The following is a 20,490-nucleotide window of genomic DNA, read 5'->3' as shown; positions in this document are numbered from 1 at the left end:
TTGGGGTCAATTTGACCCCATTCAATGTTTAACATCTCTAAATACATGATTGACTTTTTTTTTTTTTTTTTTTTGCGTCTTATTTAATGAATTCTCCAATTTAATGGGACAACTGGGTAAACAAAATTAACATGACATGTCCTGTACACATTTTGTAGCATTAGTGGTCTTTGGGTTCATTTCGGCCCCAGTCAGTTTTAGCTGTATAAAACATATAAGAAATATCAAAATTTGATGTGTGTATGGGGACAGCTGGAAAGACTTGGATGTGACCCACTTGCAAAGCCTACATTGGGTTGCTCATTTTGGTATGAGTGTACAAGTCAAAAGGAGAAGCAACACTAAGCCTTTGGAATGCTGACACTGGAAGAGCAATATTTCCAGCCACCGTGTCTCTAAAAAACATTCCATATTTTCTCCCATGTCAGATGCTTTGATGACAGAGAAACAAGGCAGGGCCGACGAGAGCGTGACAAACTTGCAGCAATACGGGATGTATGGTACAAAAGGGTCCAATGATTACCTTTTCTTTACAATCCAGTCCCCCACGTCCCTGTGGATGAATGTCTAGTTGCATTTTGTGGGCACTGTCCCTTCAGACAATACATACCAAGCAAACTGGCCAAATACGGTATCAAAATATGGGCAGCATGTGATGCACAATCCAGCTATGCCTGGAATATGCAGGTGTACACTGGTAAATCCCCTGGGGAAGCACCTGAAAAAAAATCAGGGCATGAGGGTGGTACTAGACATGGCTGAAGAACTGAATGGTCATGACATGTGATAAGATTTTCACATTTTACACCCTGGGTGAGGAACTGCTGAAAAGGAAGGTTACCATGTTGGGGACAGTGAGAAAAAGCAAGCTGGAGCTTCCCTCTGAGCTTCTTGCAATGAAGAACAGGAAGGTAACATCTTCAATGTTCGTCTTCATTGGCAGAGCCACTGTTGTCTCCTATTGCCCCAAGAAAGGAAAAAAATGTCCTGCTGATAAGCACCATTCATAAAGACGCTGTCCTGAGCATCAGAGAAGAAAGGAAACCACAAATGGTCTTGGACTACAATGAAACAAAAGGAGGGGTTAATAATCTGGACAAGGTCACAGCCACCTACAGCTGCCGACGCATGACTGCCCGTTGGCCCCTTGTCATTTTCTTCAACATCATTGATGTGAGAACCTACAGTGCCTTTGTATTATGTAGTGAAATAAACTAGGACTGGAACAGCAGAAAACTGAGTTGAAGGAGGATTTTCCTGGAGCAGCTGGGTTACACGCTGGTGAAACCTCATATCAAGAGAAGACGGTGCCTTCCAAGAACATCAACAGCTGCTGCAACTGTTGTGAAGGACATCCAAATGGAGACACATAACCCAGTGGTTCAAACTGTAGGCAGGAAACGTGGCAGGTGCCAGGTCTGTCCCAACAGAAATGACTCCAAGACCAGCAACACCTGTGTGAAATGCAAGAAATACATCTTTAAGGAGCATGCACACACTCTCTACACATCATGTGCACAGTAGTGCAGACAAAAGGCTGGACTGTACCTTCTGGTGGGCTGTAGGAAATGCTGTTCATATTCTGTCTATGCTGTTCGAATTCTTTCAAACTCATTTTGGTTACTACGTAACTGTTTTTTTTACTATCTCACACATACATATTCGCATATGTAGCACTTACAGTAGCATAGAACAATCCCTGACACAATGCTCAAATGTATTTTTATAGGTGTTTTTTTTTTTTTTTTTTGTAAATAAACTGTTGTGTCCTTACTGATGATGATGATGATGTTCTGTTTTGCAAATAAAATCCTTCTAAATGTTTGAAATTGTGTTTGTTTTCCCCGGGGTCAAATTGACCCTGAACATAATACACGTTACTATCCTTGATAACAGAAATTGTTCTTCTTTCCAAATGTTATAAATAACAAAAATCTATATTTAGAAATAATATAAAGCCACTAAAACAGCAAAAAGATCTTTCCAATTTTAGGTAAATCAGTTAGATTTTATGGTGATTTGCATATTTTCTATCCTTTCGGACAGAGGGACACAGTTTGTGTCTTCTATATTTAGGAAATTGTGTGAGTGGAACATAACACCCAACTTAACCACAGCTTATCATCCTCAGACCAACATGACTGAATGAATTAACTGTACGCTCAAGCAGGTGATCTCAGCTTATGTGGATGACAATCATAACAAGTGGGACCAATTCTTACCTGAACTCCATTTCGCTATAAACTCAGCAGTGTAGGAAACTATCGGAATGACCCCCGCAGAACTCCAGCTCGGATGAAAGTTGCAGGGTCCAATGGATAAAATACTGCATGTGAGAAATCTTACTCCAGACATTCCCTCCTATGATGTCATCCAACATCTGGCTCATCTACAATTAAAAGCCAAAGAATGCAGCAAAAAAGCTCAATTGAGCTACAATAAAAACAGAAGAGATCACACATTCCAAGAAAAGGAAGGAGTATGGCTTAAAAACTTTCCACAATCCAGCACGAAAAACAAATTCAGTGCCAAACTAACTCCAAGGTGGAAAGGGCCTTACCGCATCATCCAGCAGTTGGGACCAGTAAACAACCGGATAGCCTTGGAATCTACAAGAGATGTGCGCATGGCACTTCACATTTCAGTCAAAAAAACTTGGTTAAAATTAAAATAGCAGATTCATACAGTCAGCCAAGTTAGTTATAAAGCTAATGATCAGGACACCCTACAAATGGGCAGTTTTCAGCTGTCGAAATTTAACAAGACACTAAACATGTTTATAACTTATTATTTATTATAAAATTATATTATTATAAAATTATTATGAACGTCACAGTATTCCTCTTATGATGCCTGTTTCTTTAAAAGTTTGCGTCCTTGGAGCCTATCTGTATGTACTTGATTCCATGCTCATGAGAGCTCTGTGACTCTGGTCCCACCCTGATTGTAAAACAACGCTTGATTGCTTGAAGAGAGAACGTGCTATGATTGGTCCAAGAAATGTGGCCGTTATCTGATTGGCTTGAGTAGACGATGGTGGAGTCCACCTATTTGTAGATTTGTGTGCACGTCTTGACGCTAGATTTGTTTCAAAATCGACAAATGCGTGTAGTGATTCGCAAATGCACAGGAAGCGATCCACAAATAAATGTGCGCGATTCACAAATGAATGTATAACGTTTGCTGGAACATTAGGAATGAAGTCCCAAGAGCTGGATCTAGGTGCGGCTACATAGAGTTTTATTAAATAAACAAAGTACAACGTAATGATGTAAACACAGGATCTAAGGAAACATCCACAATGGGCACTGGTCATACACAAGAGGTCAAAACACATAACAACTGTCAAAGACTAAGCAAACAACAGGGCATTATATACACAATGGATAATGAGTAATGAAAGACAGGTGAAAACAATCGAGGACAGCTGGCAGTGATGAGGGCAGGGAATTATGGGAAGTGTAGTCCATGGGAAACAGATGATAGGGCAAAACACAAGGCATACAACAGAGAATCATAACAGAATGCTGGACAGAGTTGTGTTTGTGAGTTAAAAAATGTATTTGTAAATGATTTTATTATTTGCAAATCTCATTTTATTTATTTGTGAATTCACTTTATTTTTGTGAAACTCATAACATATATTTATAAATCTCATTCTTTTTATTTGTGAATTTATTGAATTTTTGTGAAACTCCTTACATTTATTTGTGAATCTCTTTCCATTTGTATGTTAATAAGAAACAATTCCATCTCCATACATGAACGCGCAGAGGAGATTAATGTTCACTCAACAATTTCACTAAATAATTCATTAGATTGGTTTGTTTCTCACCAAAGCTCAACGCATGCTTTCATAACAAGACTAACAACGAGTCTCATGGAATAATTTATTAGACTTATGAATTATACTTTTGTGTCCTTTTGAAGCTTGAAGAGGTGGTCACCATAAACTGCCATTGTATACCATCATTGAGCACAACATTTTTTTCACAATTTCTCCCTTTGTGTTAAGAAAAAGAAAGAAAGTCATATAGGGTTATAACAACACAGGGGTGAGTAAACAATGACTGAATTTTCTTTTTGGGAGAACTAACCCTTGAATTGTCAGTGTTTTACTATGTAAAAACATTGATACACAAAATCAAACCAAGCAGTGCCAGAATGTCACCATGAAAAAAAATTCATAATAGATTGGGATACTTTAGGAAAATTCAGACTTTAAGATCCACACATAAGGCTGGGCCCTACACAAGGGGTAGGTTGCTTACTGTTCATATTCTTGAAGATGTTTAGAATGGGGAGGATTTGTCTGTAGTACGGAACCAGTGCCTCACCCACCATCTCTGCTGATACAACCAGGTGCTGCAGAACCTTTAGTGTGGTGCAGATTACCTGCCTGATCCTCGTGTTGAGAACATCTGTAGACAGACAGAGAGAGAGAAGAGAGAGAGAGAGAGAGAGAGAGAGAGAAGGTCCATGTTAAAATAGAAGACCAGGAATATCATTATGATAATTATGACAATGTGTGAAAAAAAATCACCAGAATGCGGTATCAGAATCAGTTCTGCAATTTGTTACAACCTTTAATTTAGGTCATAGTTTTGTGCTTTCTCTCTCTGTGCCTAGCAGATTGGCAGTGGAGATGTTCTGCTCACCAGTTCTGATGGGACATGAGCAGCTTTCTCCTGTATTTTGGTCCCCCATGCAGACTTGTTGTTGCTTTAATTGGTTGTTTCTCATATATTTTATCAATATGAATAATTTTATTGAACGATCATCAAACATTTTTTCTTGGTCATATCCAGACCCACAAAATCTGAAAAGGCCTGTATGAGTTTGGGCTCTCTGATATCTATAGCACTGTGGCAGCGGGGGGGTGTGGTCAAGCATCTCTCTGGAGAGAGAGAAAGCGGTAAGGGCGCTTACACCTGAGCTATATTATGTCTAACACCTGTCTCTAATTTCAGTGATCATGGGGAGAGCGGCATAAAAGAGCCACACCACCAGCAGACAGAGAGAGAGAGAGACTGGCACAAGGAAGGCCACAGTGCTACAGAAGCATTTATGATTATTGTGTTATGGAGTTAAAGTGTTTAAGTAACTATTTGTCTGTGAAGCTGATGTGTTTAAATAACTCCATGCCTAAGAGACTGTTGAGTTTATGAAACTGAAAGCATCAAGGTGGCCAAATTAAACGCTTACCTGAACCTGGAAACCTCACTTACCTGTTATCCTTTCCACTGAACAGTGTTACACTGGTACCGAAACCCGGGAACGATTTTGATTGAAGATGGACGGAAGTCGTCCCTTAGAGTCCTCCCAGTTGGCTGAGATCCTCCAAGCCCTCGCTGGCCTACATCGGAACCACCAGCAAACCCTGCTTGAGCTCCGGCAAGATCAAGATTGCCAGTTTGTGGAGCTCCTGTGCGCTCAAGCAGAGGACTGGCAGGCGATCCGGAGCCTCCTCAACCAGGAGGCGTCCCCAGCTGCAACCCCGGACACTCACACGCCATTGCCCCCGCCTGCATTACAGAAGATGGGGACAGCGGATGACCCCGAGGCATTCCTAGATTTGTTTGAGCGTACCGCTGAGATCTGGGGCTGGCCGCTTGGCCAGTGGGCGGCCCGACTTATTCTGCTGTTGTCCGGGGAAGCCCAGCTCGCGGCTCAACAACTGCCGGCGACGAGCCTCCTGGCTTACGGTGACTTGAAGAAAGCCATCCTACAACGGGTTGGTCGGAGTCTGGAAGAGAATCGTCAACTCTTCTGGAGCCTGAAGCTGGAGAGCTCCGACCGCCCGTTTGCCTTCGGCCAATGGCTCCGCGATGCCTGCCGAAGATGGTTGCTAGCAGGGGACCGCGGCGTCGACGGGATCATCGACCAGGTGGTACTGGAGCAGTTAATACATCGACTGCCAAAAGGGACGGCGGAGTGGGTCCAGTGCCACCGTCCGGCATCACTGGAGGAAGCCGTCTGGCTTGCGGAGGACCACATGGCGGCGATCCCGAGGGTGGAAGAGCCCTCCTACTCTCTCCCCCTCCCCCTGTGTTTTCCCCTGTCTCATCCCCCTCCCCTCCCCCTTCTCATGCTGCTCTCTCCCCAGGGCCCGTTCTTGCCCCATGCAGGCGAGGAGGACTTCAGCCACCGAGACCAGCTCCCCGGGTGTGGGAGGCGACACCTTCCCCTGCCCCGATGCCCCGCCACTCTCCCTCTCAGGTGGGGGCACCCGCCGATGCAAGTGCGGGCGTAGCACCTGGGCCAGCCTGCTGGAGGTGCAGGGACCCGGGCCACTTCTGGGATCAGTGCCCCCTGATAGAGCTGGGGACGTTGGTTCAGGTCTCCGACCTCCCGCAGGCTGCCCCCGACTGGGCCGGAGTGTACTGGATACCGGTAAGTGTCAAGGGGGGTACTCACCAAGCGTTGGTGGACACCGGGTGTAATCAAACCACTATCCACCAATGCTTGTTTCAACCCGAGGCTTTGGGCACAGCTAAAATGGTGAGGGTGAAATGTGTGCACAGGGATATTCACAAGTATCCGGTGGTGACCCTTACGATTAAATTCAGAGGGGAAAAAGCATAGAGTGGAGGCCGCGGTTAGCTCCCGCTTCACTCATCCGCTGATTTTGGGGACGGATTGGCCTGACTTCAGAGATTTATTAAAGGGAATTTGTGTGGATGGGTCCTGTATTAAATTAGGGAGATGTGCAATGTACGATGTTCTGGCAGGGGAGGCAGAGCTGGGGCCGTCCTCAACAGCTCCACGTCATAATGACGAGAGAGAGGGAGAGGCTGCAGCCCCTCCCCTTCTCAGGGAATTCCCTGAGGGAGATTGCCCTTTGGAGCAGTCACGAGACGAAACCCTCAAACACGTCTTCGACCAAGTGAGAGTCATCGATGGTCAATGACTCCAGCCTGACATCGCCCCTTTCATACCCCTATTTTGCAATTATAAATGAGCAGTTGTATAGAGTGACACAGGACGCTCAGACTAAAGAAGATACAACCCAACTTTTGATACCACGGAGCTGTCGGGAAATGGTATTCCAGGCGGCTCATTATAATCCCATGGCGGGTCACTTAGGAGAAAGGAAAACACTGAACCGTCTAATAGCCCGCTTCTATTGGCCGGGCATTGGTGGCGATGTCTGCAGGTGGTGTGCGGCATGCCACGAATGTCAGCTGGTTAACCCACCGGCCACCCCAAAAGCGCCGTTGCGCCCTCTTCCGTTGATCGAGGTCCCCTTTGAAAGAATTGTAATGGACCTCGTCGGGCCATTAGAACAGTCAGCATGCGGACATCACTTTGTATTGGTCCTAGTGGACTATGCAACGCAATATCCGGAAGCAGTGCCTCTTCGCAACATCTCAGCACGCAGTGTTGCAGAGGCACTCTTCAAAATAATCTCCCTGGTGGGAAATCCGAAAGAAATCCTCACCGATCAAGGCACAATGTTTATGTCACGGACACTACGCGAGCTGTATGAATTATTGAGTATTAAATCGATTCGCACCAGCGTGTACCATCCTCAAACAGATGGCCTGGTGGAATGATTTAATAAAACCCTCAAAAACATGATTTGTAAGTTCGTGCACGACGATGCTAGGAATTGGAAACAATGGCTCGACCCCCTGTTATTCGCAGTACGAGAGGTCCCACAAGCCTCCACTGGCTTCTCCCCATTTGAGTTGCTGTATGGGCGACGCCCACTTGGTGTGCTTGATGTATTGCGAGAAGTCTGGGAGGAGGGACCTTCAAATAGTAAGAATGAAATTCAATACGTTCTTGATCTCAGAGCAAAACTCCACACTTTGGGACAACTAACACAGGAGAATTTGCTCCAAGCTCAAGAACAACAGCGCCGACTGTATGACAGGGGAACTCAGCTAAGGGAATATAAAGTCCTTGTATTACTTCCCACATCGAGCTCTAAATTACTTGCCAAGTGGCAAGGGCCCTTTGAGGTCACACGACAAGTGGGAGATCTCAATTATGAGGTTAAACGAACCAATAGAGGGGGCACACGTCAAATATACCACCTCAACCTCCTGAAATTGTGGAGGGAGGCGGTCCCAGTGACGCTGGCTATGGTAGTCCCAGAGAAGGCGGAGCTTGGACCGGAGGTGATTGGCAGCGGCACATGCAACATCTGAGGGTGGTTCTGAGATCGCTGCACCGAGTGGGACTCACAGCAAACCCAAAGAAGTGCGCGATTGGGCGGGTGGAGGTATGGTATCTGGGGTTCCACTTGGGCCACGGGCAAAAAGGCCCAAGACCAAAAAGGGGGTGAGACAGTTTCTGGGGCTGGCTGGCTATTGTAGAAGATTTGTGCCTAACTATTCGGACGTCACCAGGCTCCAGACCCGGTCCAGTGGACGGAGCAGTGTCAGCAGGCATTCACGCAAGTTAAAGCCGCACTTTGTGGGGGGCCGCTTTTACATTCACCTGATTTCTCTCTCCATTTTGTTTTACAGATAGATGTTTCAGACAGAGGGCTGGGGGCCGTACTCTCACATGTGGTGGAGGGGGAGGAGCGCCCTGTGCTGTACATTAGCCGTAAGCTCTCGTTGAGGGAAACTAAGTACAGCACTGTGGAAAAGGAGTGTCTCGCCATTAAGTGGGCGGTCCTCACTCTCCGATACTACCTGTTGGGGCGGGCCTTCACCCTCTGTTCCGATCACACCCCGCTCCAGTGGCTCCACCGCATGAAAGATACCAATGCGCGGATCACCCGTTGGTATCTAGCTCTTCAGCCATTTAAGTTCATGGTGGTCCACAGACCGGGGGCGCAGATGGCTGTCGCCGACTTCCTTTCCAAAAATGGGGTGGGGGGGGGGTGGTAGGCAGGCTGGATGCCTCCCCGGCCTGAGTTGGGCGGTGGGGATATGTGGCAGCATTGGGGGTGTGGTCAAGCATCTCTCCGGAGAGAGAGAAAGCGGTAAGGGAGCTTACACCTGAGCTAGATTATGTCTAACAACTGTCTCTAATTTCAGTGAACACGGGGAAAGCGGCATAAATGAGCCACACTGCCAGCAGACAGAGAGAGAGAGACTGGCACAAGGAAGGCCACGGTGCTACAGAAGCTGTTATGATTATTGTGTTATGAAGTTAAAGTGTTTAAGTAACTATTTGTCTGTGAAGCTGATGTGTTTAAATAACTCTGTGCCTAAGAGACTGTTGAGTTTATGAAACTGTAAGCATCAAGATGGCCAAATTAAACACTTACCTGAACCTGGAAACCTCGCTTCCCTGTTATCCTTTCCACTGAACAGTGTTACAAGCACCTTTGACCATTCCTTAAGAAAAGGCATATATGTGTTTTAATGTTTCCAGGCCTTCATTTGTCAGCATTTAGAATGATCAGAATAATCAGGTTAATGCTGAATGTGTTTGTTTTTTAGTAACAACGGTGTGTTGTCCTGAACCAGTCATTTCCATATACTTGCTGCACTATTATGCCTGTATAACACACTGTGAAATTCTAATGACCAAACAAACACTGCAAACTGTTTTGCAGCAGTGTGACATTTGCACTGAAGGAGCGTTCAATAATTCATGGTGTGTGACCTGTCTGAAGGAGTGAAGATCTGTTTCTAAATCTCTCTAAATAAAGGAACCATTAATTCCTTCCACATATTAGGCTCTAAAAATGAATGACCCTCACATACATTTTCCTTCTCTAAACACCACAGGTGCATTTAGACACTTTAGTAATTGTGTTAGTTTAACTCCTGATACAAATATATCTACAACTGTTTGTCTATCTATCTATCTATCTATCTATCTATCTATCTATCTATCTATCTGTCTGTCCATCCACCCATCCATCCATCTATCTACCTACCTAACAACCAACCCAGCCTTCCACCCATCCACCCACCCATCCATCCATCCATCCATCCATCCATCTATGGTTGAAAATCCAAAAAAAAATTCTCCCCAATTTGGAATGCCCAATTCCCGATGCGCTCTAAGTCCTCGTGGTGGCTTGTGACTCGCCTCAATCCAGGTGGCGAAGGACAAATCTCAGTTGCCTCCGTGTCTGAGACAGTCAATCCACGCATTTTTTATCACGTGGCTTGTTAAGCGCGTTACCATGGAGACATAGCGTGTGTGAAGGCTTCAGGCTATTCTCCGTGGCATCCACGCACAACTCACCATGCACCCCACAGAGAGTGAGAACCACATTATAGCGACCACGAGGAGGTTACCCCGTGTGACTCTACCCTCCCTACCATTTTGGTTGCTTAGGAGACATGACTGGAGTTACTCAGCACACCCTGGATTTGAACTCACGACTCCAAGGGTGGTAGTCAGCGTCTTTACTCGCAGAGCTACCCAGGCCCCCGAAAATCCATTTTTATCATTATTTAATTTAAATAATTTATTTCATTTACATAAGCTAACTGTATGCTGAAAATATGTATGCAGTTAATATTTGGTGGAACCACATTTGCTTAAATTTAAAAGTATCTTTGGGTAAGACTTACTGGTTACTGTAGTGTCACCCATCTTGAAACTGAAATTTTCCAACAACTCCATTCAAGCATAAAGAGGACTGCTTTATTTTAACATCCCACAGGTGCTCATTTATTCTGCCATCTGGACTTTGATAGGGCCATTCCAGAACATTGACCTTTTGGTTTAAACTCACTTGCTGTATGTGGCAGGTCCTCATCTTCCATGTACCAGTTCTCTTACAGCATTTTCCTTCAAGATTTTTTGCAATTTCATACATTCTTTGTTCTATGCATAATCTTCTAGCCTATCCAAAGTTCTGCAGAAAAGTTGCTATTACCAACCTTCTAAAAACCATAAGTTTTTAGTGGTATTTTCTGGTTAGGCTTGTGCAATGAAAACAATGTAGTAATTATGGCCAATTTTGGTCTCATTGGACTGGTTCTTCCCCAAATTGTTAAGTCTATCACATGCCTTTTGCCAAACCCCAACTGACATGTGCATTTGTATTCCAAATAAGCCAGATTTATGAATTGTGACTGCTTTTGAGTTTTGTTAGATCTCTCGGTGGCCTCATTAACAATAGAGTCTTATGTGGACAAGGACGACTAGCTCTCTGCAGTCTCACAGTTTTCCTCACCTTCTAAATGATGACCTCCACTGTGTTTCAATGTATATTTCAAGCTTTGAAATGCATTTACACCCTACCCCAAAGCAGTGTGGTTTCATGCTCATAACAGATGTTCTTGTAATGTTTCTTGATCATTATGTACAGATGTAGTATGTCCTTGGATGTGCATCAAGTAAAAATGTTTTATTTATTCTGAAATCATGTAAAACATGAACTGCACATGGTTAGAGCCCAATCAAATGATTCGGTGTCTTAGTGTATAGAATTGGTGGTTGCACTTTATTTTACAGTACATGTACTTTACAGTGTACTTACCCAAGAAAGTACCAAGTAACACTGGGTAACTACATGTACTTAATATTGGTTAAAGTTAGGGTTGGGGTTAGGTTTAGGATTAGTACCTAGTAATTACTTTAATTATCATAATTATATAGTGCACAAATAAAGGTAAAATAAAGGGCTACCGAATTGGTTACTTCAGAGGTAATGTATGTGTTTCAGATCATTATTAAAAACAAAGGGTATATACAAATAAGGTGGGACACTTTCTGATAATTTGTCATTGGCATTGTTTTAAAATATGATGCCAAATTAGCTCCTCCAACAATACTACTTTGAATAGCAACAGATTTCATCAACCCTATACAGAGTAAAAAAGGAAGAAATATTACATGCAAAAACATAAGCGTCTCATTTTACCAGTTGTCCCACTTTACTTGTGTTTATCATATATCTTTGCAGTTCAGTTTGCCAGGTTAATGGCACCAAATCTTAATCACCAAAACTTAGAAGCATGTGAACTAAATATTCACAAGAATAATTGTGTATTCCACTTTGTTTTCTGAATTATGTCTAAAAATCATATGCATGTTTTCTTGGTACGTGGTGCCAAGAGAAGGAAGGACCCAAATACAGAAAGGCAGAATAGGGCTTTTATTTAAATAAACAAAACAAATACAAATCAAAACTCTCACGAGGGAGAATAAACAACCAAAAACAAAACAGAAACTAGACAGACTGAAACTGGAGACAGGAACAACATAGGAGAGCATATATAGGAGCAGGTAATTGGAGGCAGGTGCCGCTGGTGATGACCTGGATGGAGAAACAATCAGTCGTCCTGGCAACAGAGCTTATGTTCTCCATGTAGCACTTGCAAAACACAATAGGAGAGAGATGGAAACACAGACACACACACACCAACACACGGCAGACAGAAGGGACTGTCCATCCCAGACTGTGAATGTATCCCCCTCCATGGATGTCCCATGGTGTCCAAACTGGGAAGGACAGGACAGGATGGTTCAGACATGGCCGCAGGACTGGGATCAGACTGGGAACTGACAGGTGAAGGAACTGCCTCACCGTGGACGGCCACTGGGCAGTGGTCAGACAGGACGTGGGTGGCTGTTGGGCATTGAGCAGACTGAGCAACAGATTGGTAACTGGTGTCTGATGGGTGTTGGTTACTGGGCTGAGCAACAGACTGGTGGCTGGTGTCTGATGGGTGCTGGCTACTGGGTTGAGCAACAGACTGGTGGCTGGTGTCTGACAGGTGCTGGCCACGGCCGCTAGGGACTGGACAGGATAGTCGATGGTTACAAGGGACTAGACAGACTTGTCGATAGCCATGGGGAACTGGACAGACTCGATGACCACAGGGAACTGGACAAGCTTGTCAACGGCCACAGGGAACAGGACAGGCTCGCAGACGGCCACAGGGAACAGGACAGGCTCGTCGACAGCCTCACAAAACTCTACACACTCAGTGACCACAGGGAACTGGACAGGCTTGTCAACGGCCACAGGGAACAGGACAGGCTCGTTGATGGCCCCAGGGAACAGGACAGGCTTGTCGACGGCCTCAGGAAACTGGACAGACTCGATGACAATGGGGAACTGGACAGGCTCATCGACGAACACAGGGAACAGGATAGGCTTGTCGATGACCACAGGGAACTGGACAGGCTCGTCAACAGCCACAGGGAACTGGACAGGCTTATCGACAGACTCAGGGAAATGGACAGACTAATGACCACAGGGAACTGGACAGGCTGTGCAGTGACCACCATAGTCGGGAGTGCTGGCAGCAACTGGGAAATGGCCTCCATGGCCGAGAACACTGACAGCGGCAGGTGAACAGCCTCCGAGGCTGGGAGTGCTGACAGCGACTGGGAAACGTTCTCTGTGGCCATGAGCACTGGCAGCGACAGGGGAACGGCCTCCGTGGCTGGGAACACTGGCAGCAACTGAGAAATGGTCTCCGTGGCCGTGAGCGCTAGCAGTGACAGGGGAACAGCCTCCGTGGCCGGGAACACTGGCAGCAACTGAGAAATGGTGTCCATGGCCATGAGCGCTGGCATCGACTGGGGAACTGCCTTTGTGGCCGTGAGCGCTGGCAGCGACTGGGAAATGGCCTCCGTGGCTGGGAAGGCTGGCAGTGACTGGGAAACAGCCTCCATGGCCGTGAACGCTGGCAGCTACTGGAAAATGGCCTCCTGGTGGTCAGCAGCGGCCTCCTCCGCCTCCTGCCAGTCAGCAGCGGCCTCCTCCGCCTCCTGGTGGGCAGCAGCAGCCTTGAGCAGGGGGGCTGCAGCTGACCTGTTCTTCCTCCTCCTCCATAGGAGGACTGGGGATTGGGCTTGTTGAGGGTGGGATGATGGTATGGTCTGTCTAGGGAAATCCCTCCTGGAATGGGAGTGTAGACTCCCTGCACTCGTAAAGGTGGTCAACAGAGTCCCAAAAGCACAAATGCCCCAGCTTGTCCATCTTCCTCTGACTGAGAGGTTGATCTAGGCAGATGTTATAAACCTCTTTAAGATCAGTCTCATCATAGTCAAGCTCGTCAACTGCAATCAAAAACCCACATGCGAAGTCCCTAATGTCAGTTTCCCTCTGAAGGACATCGCAAAGGTGGACGAGCTGAATCATGTGCTGACGAATTGAAAAGTCAGTGAGGGGAGATGGAAAAAGAAAGATGCCCATTGTGCCTCTGCTGGGTCCAGAATTGGTTGGTTGGTTCTGTCACGGTACATGGTGCTGAGAGAAGAAAGGATCCAAATGCAGAAAGGCAGAAAAGTGCTTTTATTTAAATAAACAAATAAAATACAAAATACAAATCAAAACTCTCACAAGGGAAAAGAATAAACAACCAAAAACCAAACAGAAACTAGACCGACTGAAACTAGAGACAGGAAACAGGGAACAGACCAGAACAAGCTGACAGAGTTGCAGCACAGCAAAACAATCCAACAAAGACAGAACAACAAAGGCGAGAATATATAGGAGCTGGTAATTGCAGGTGCCGCTGGTGACAAGCTGGGTGGAAAAACAATCAGTCGTCCTGGCAACAGAGCTGATGTTCTCCACATGGCACCTGCAAAACACAAGAGGGAGAGAGAGGGAAACACAGACACACACGCCAACTCACGACAAGACAGACAGAAGGGACTGTCCAGCCCAGTCTGTGCACATGTATAACTTTTGGATGGACCGAAATTTTGATTACAAGGTCTACACACATTTCCAATTTCTTTTGTGTTTTATGCTTTTCCACTAACACTTCAGTGCAATAATTGTTTTTAAATTCGTTTTTCGACGGCGGTTTTATTATTATAGTCATGGATTTCATATTCACCCTAAATCCCATAAATATAGTATGTAAAAACTAAAATGTGGTTGGTTGCTTTACATGTCTGTCATCTGGCTCTTCCTTTCTAAGTGTGCGGTTCTTGCCCAGAATAAGCTGCAAACTGGAGATTTTATACCATTGTCAAAAGTATGGCTAGAAAATGCCTATTTTTTATCTTTATGACACTCACTCTTGATCAGTTTGATGAGCTGCAGGACAACAGGTAGGACTTTATTGCCACCATGTTCCAGCATGTCATGAATGTCCTGACAAGCAAAGAAATCATATGGGTGAACTGTCTCACACAGCCCGTCAAAGAACAGGGCGAGGTAGTGATGGTAGTCCAGTTTTTCAATCTCCACCTGTTTGAGTGTAATTCTAAATATTCTGTTCACTATAAAATGTATATTTGCGCTGCTTCAGATAAGTTGAAAGCTATAGGGTTTGTGTGTTTTTAAATAACCTCTCTTTGCGACTGTCCTTAAATTAGCCTCAACAAACCATCATAAGCTTCAGGCTTCATAACGAGCAACCCCTGTTTTAATGTCCCTAAAAAGCATGTTGGCATCCAGGCACACATTCTGGAGGGGAGACCGGAGGGGACAGCTGGTCAGGGGCTTTGGAACACTCAAACATGTGAGTTCCTGCTGGATCACACATTCACACCTGTTCTGCTGGGGTTATGAGCTTGGAGACAGACGTGAATAGACAAAGGCCTGTCTCACACTACTCCCTTGTTTTTGAAAGGTGATTTGTGCAATTTTTCAATATTAAAATACTTTATTTTATCCCAGCTTAATGTGAATAGACAACTATTAGTAAGCGATTAGTACGCTGAATTCGTACAACATATTGCTCAATTTATGCTGAGAGTTTTTTGCCCAAGTTTTTGGGAAACCTGTTTGAAACAGTCAATATGTTTGTAATTCCATATGGTGACACAAGTGGAACAGAAATGACATACTTCTTTAATTTTTTTTCTTTGTTTTCACAACCTAAATTGCTAATTTAATTTATGCAAAAAAAACCCAAAAAAACATAATACCGCAAATGCAATGTGCAAATGAAGCCTCATTTTCATCTCGTGTTCAAAAGAACAATATTGTCACTTCCTGTGACGGAACTGGAAAGGACGAGATGAGAGAGTGTGGATCCAATTGCAGAAACTATTTATTAAGGAACTAAGATGTAACTAAATCACAGGAACAAATGGGAAAACAAACGTAACAGCAGAACACTGGAGCAAATGGGAAAACAAACATAACAGCAGAAAGCTGGCTAAAATAACACAAATACACGTACAGACTAACAAACAAGCAAATGAACACAAGGGAATTTGTGACAGTAACCCCCCTTTAATGGGTGGCTCCTGACACCCAAAGATGGATAGGAAGGGAGGCAGGGCCAAGCAGACCAGGAAGGATCCAGAGGATGATTCTGAGGCCAAGGAGGAGTTGGCGGACGATCAGGAGGCCTGGGAGGTGGCCACAGGGCAGGGACTGGGTCAGGAGGAGCAGGGAATTGAGTTACAGAAGGAGGATCCAGAGGAGTCTCTGGGAGAGCGGACAGAACCAATGGAGGAGGGGTCTCTGGGAGAGCGGACAGAGCTGCTGGAGGAGGGGTCTCTGGGAGAGCTGACGGAGCTGCTGGAGGAGTCATCTCTGGGGGAGCGGATGGAGCCGCTGGAGGAGTCGTCTCTGGGGGAGCGGACGGAGCCGTTGGAGGAGTTGTCTGTGGGGGAGCAGACGGAGCTGCTGGAGGAGTCGTCTCTGGGGGAGCGGACGAAGCTGCTGGAGGAGGAGTCTCGGGGGGAGTGGATGGATCCGCTGGAGGAGGAGTCTATGGAGGAGCGGGCTCCTCTTAGCCATGGAAGACTCTGAGGGTGGAGCCGTGGAAGACTTTGAGGGTGGAACCACCATGGTCAGGGATGCTGGCCGCGACTGGAAAATGGCCTCCATGGCCGGGAGTGCTGGCAGTGGCAGGAAAATGGCCTCCGTGGACATGGGCACTGGCAGTGATGGGGGAACAACTTCTGTGGTCGTGAGCACTGGCAGTGACTGGGGAACGACCTCCGTGGTCATGATCATGGGCAGTGATAGGGGAACGACCTCCGTGGTCGTGAGCACTGGCAGCACCTGGGGAGTAGGAGCCCTTCTTCTCTTCTTCCGCCTCCAGACAACTATGAGCACAGCTGTGGGAGACTCAGAAGGTGGAGCCATGGGAGGCTCGAGGGGCAAAGCCGTGAGAGGCCCAAAGGGTGAAGCCATGGGAGGCTCAAGGGGCGGAGCCTGGATCACCGGGGCTGGTGTGGGCATGAAAGCTCGCTCTGGGACGGGCGAGGCTTGCAACACTGACTCTGGTATGGACGAGGCTTGCAGAACTAGCTCGTTGGCCATGGCAGGCGTGGTCGTTGGCTCGTTGGCCGTGGCAGGTGTGGGTATTGGCTCGTTGGCCGTGGCAGGCATGGCTGTTGGCTCATTGGCCATGGGAGGCCTGGAGGGCGAGGCTGTGGGAGGCTTGGAGCAAGGAGCCGTGGAAGGCTTGGAGCAAGGAGCCATGAAATCCACTGCAAGAAGGTTGGCCGCTGGATTAGATAGCAGAAGACCAGCCATTACGATGTTAGTAATGAAGTCACCAAGGGGCAGGCTGTCACAGTCCAAAGGGACCATCTCCTTCACCGAAGCATTCAGTCCTAGCCAGAACATGGTCCTTAGGATTCTCTCCTCCCAGCTCACCTGACAGGTCAAGCTCCAGAACCTTACACAATAAGCCTCCAAGAAAGATGACCCTTGGGTGAATCGCCCTGAGTTGTTCTGCTGGTCGGTTCTTCTGTGACGAAACTGGGAAGGACGAGACGAGAGAGTGTGGATTAATTGCAGAAACTATTTATTAAAGAACTAAGATGTAACTAAATCACAGGAACAAACTTGGAAAACAAATGTAACAGCAGAACACTGGAGCAAACGGGAAAACAAACATAACAGCAGAAAGCTGGCTAAAATAATATAAATACACTAACAGGCTAACAAACAAGCAAACTAACACAAGGGAGTTCATGACACTTCCATAGAAATTGTACCCACTGTGACTTTTATTAACAAAATATTTGCAGTTAAGAGCACACAGATAAAACACTGTAAATAACTTTGTCTCATGTCTGGAGCGACAGCGCGTCACACAGTTATGAGAGTACTATGTGTTTGCATTCCTCCATCCTTATGACTTCACAATGCAAATCTGTAAGATATTTTTCAAAAAGTGTCAATAAACCTGCTCTTTGGCACATTTCAGGTTTGTATTCGACTTATTTGCTCAGCAAACTCTTTGCAGTCTTTGGATTTTCCTGACACCATTCTTTCGAGATGACCAGAGCAACAATTTAGATGTGATGATTGGTCCGCTAGTTAGTCCAGTTATGAAAGAATTATTCAGTTACATTACTTCATTGATGCTCATCTTGTATTCCTAATAAATTCAATAGGAGTTTATTCAGTAAATGTGTTTCCATCATAGTTTATGCGCATTTCTTCTTATTGAATAAAAAATGTATCCATCTCAAGCAAGCATATACTGTAGGGTTTTGATGCACATTTTGGAGACTTTATTCACATCTTGGTGTTTCCATCCAACAGTTTTTATGTGATATTCCAAAACATGCATTAAAATACATGAATGGAAACCCAGCTACAGGTTTCATGATGTTGTGCACACAGTGTTGTGGATGTTTATTTTGCTGTTCTGTTATTGGTTGGTTTTGCAGTTTGGGATCTAGTGAAGTGTGATTGTGTGTCTCGTATGACCCTTCTATGACAGCTCTTTGTAGTTGTAGCATCAAAGATACCTGGAGCTGTGCTTTTGAAAGTGCCCAATCAAGCCGAGATGAAAGCACAGCCACACACACACACACATATACACACAGTGTAATCTTAGCAAGAGGGTCGATTGCTTTAAGGCAATTTGCTGGCTCACCTTGACCTTTACTGACTTGGTCAAGATCAGCTTGGTGAGTCACACAGCAAGACTCAAGTACAAAAGCAAATATGTGCAATGCTCTGGTTGAGAGATTACACACACACATATACATGCACACTCTATTTAGACTCCTTGTTGCGCACACACACAATTACAGCCAGGCATGCAGGGGATTTGGATAGCTAACCACAGACAGATGTCTCACATCACTGAGGTGATGTCTGTGGGACACAATCGCTGTCTGTCGCATTAATCACTGATAACCTCTATTTGTGTGTATGTGTGTGTGGGTCAGGTTTTACCGACATTGGGGGGAACAAATGTCCCCACAAGGATGGTAAAACCTGAAATTACCCCATGATGAAAATGGATTATTAACAATTAATAAACTGATAAATAATGTTTTAATGAAAATATAAAAATGCAATAAATAAATAAATAACTGAAGTCAATGGAAAGTCACCACAGAAAAACAAACGAGTATGTGTGTAGAGAAAGGTGATCTATAAAAGATATCTATAAGGCCTTGTAGTTGATGCTGTTACAATCCCTTCTTTGGACTGTAGTTTTGTTTTTTCTTTGCTCCCTTGCTCTGTTTTGCAGATTGGTAGAAATTGAGTTGATGAGTCCTGCTCGTAAGTTCTGCCTGGATTCACCTGTGCTGAGGATTGATTGGCTTTAAAACCGGCTCTCTGCCAGTCTTCAAGTGCCTCTCAAGATTTAGACTTCTGGTCTCATTCACTGTCACATTTTATTTTATGTTATTACTTCCATTTTAATAAATTATATTTTTTGAGCAGTCATCCAGCATGTAGGCTCCCTTATTGTCGTGGCTTACGAGCCGGCTGTGACAAATGGGGACTCATGTCCGGAATTTTTGTGGAAAATTTAATGATCCCTTTGTTTTCGCCGTGATTTGTAAATGTAATTTGTTTTGGCTATTTGGTAGGTGTTGGTTGCTCACACTGATTTTGTCAGACAAATGATCATTGCCCTATTGTTTTGAACATTTGTATCCACCATTGTTTTGAAGATTTGCATTGGATTTGTTTGTTTGTTAAATATATTTGTTTTGGAGAAGTAATTCATTTTCTTTTTGTTTGTTTGGAAAGTGTTATGTTTTGTCTTCAATTAGATTTTTTCTGAAGTTTTGTTCTCCGTGCTGTTTAAATAAAGAGATCTTATGGTTTAAAGAGTAGAGATTTTGTGGCAGTATTATTGCTGCTGTTTTTGCTGTTTGTGTTTCCTTAGCAGGCTTTAGCAATTTGTCCCATTTTGGGACAAGTTGAGCTCATTGTAATTTGTTATTTTTGTGCAGTGATCGTGGGTAGAGTGGTTGTCTCGGGAGCACATCCGTGGCACAGGACGGTCGCCAGCTTGCTGGTTGCTTTTACTGTGCCAGTGGGATTTAGTGCATAAATACCCACCAGTAACTGTCTGAAGACTAGGGTAAAGTTAGCTAGTGTCTTGTGTCTAGGTAGGATTGAATATTATTCTTTACTTTAATCCCTTCTGTTTTGGCCTTTATGATCACTTTATCTTCTGTTTGAGTATAACTTGCGTAGTTCTCATTATGGCTAACCTGGTACAAGATTTCATTCGTTCTTCATCTGAAGTGTTGCTTGAGTCGTGTACAAGAGATCAGTTATTGAAAATTGCTGAGCATTATGAGATGAAAGTAGGCGACAAGCGATTGAAAGACACCGTTAAAGAAATAATCAAAGCTAATCTAATGGATAGTAGTATACTTTTAGTCATAGAGTCAAGGCAAGCAACTACTAAAATAACTTCTCCC

General features: G+C 44.9%; 1 protein-coding gene across 1 annotated transcript in view; it reads right to left on the bottom strand.

Moving 5' to 3' along the window:
• The window catches only part of LOC127410820 (parkin coregulated gene protein-like), a 252,640-nt gene that overhangs the window by 65,544 nt on the left and 166,606 nt on the right, over positions 1-20,490 (bottom strand). Inside the window, exons 4-5 of the mRNA XM_051646018.1 lie at positions 14,914-15,085; positions 4,271-4,421 (exon numbers count right to left, since the gene is read on the bottom strand). Coding sequence (XP_051501978.1) covers positions 4,271-4,421; positions 14,914-15,085 — 323 coding nt within the window. The remainder of the gene's footprint in view (positions 1-4,270; positions 4,422-14,913; positions 15,086-20,490) is intronic.

The sequence above is a fragment of the Myxocyprinus asiaticus genome, chromosome 20 (genome assembly GCF_019703515.2).
Source record: "Myxocyprinus asiaticus isolate MX2 ecotype Aquarium Trade chromosome 20, UBuf_Myxa_2, whole genome shotgun sequence".
Classification (NCBI taxonomy): domain Eukaryota; kingdom Metazoa; phylum Chordata; class Actinopteri; order Cypriniformes; family Catostomidae; genus Myxocyprinus; species Myxocyprinus asiaticus.
Note: the sequence above shows the minus strand (reverse complement) of the source record. Positions and strands in the feature narration are given on the sequence as shown.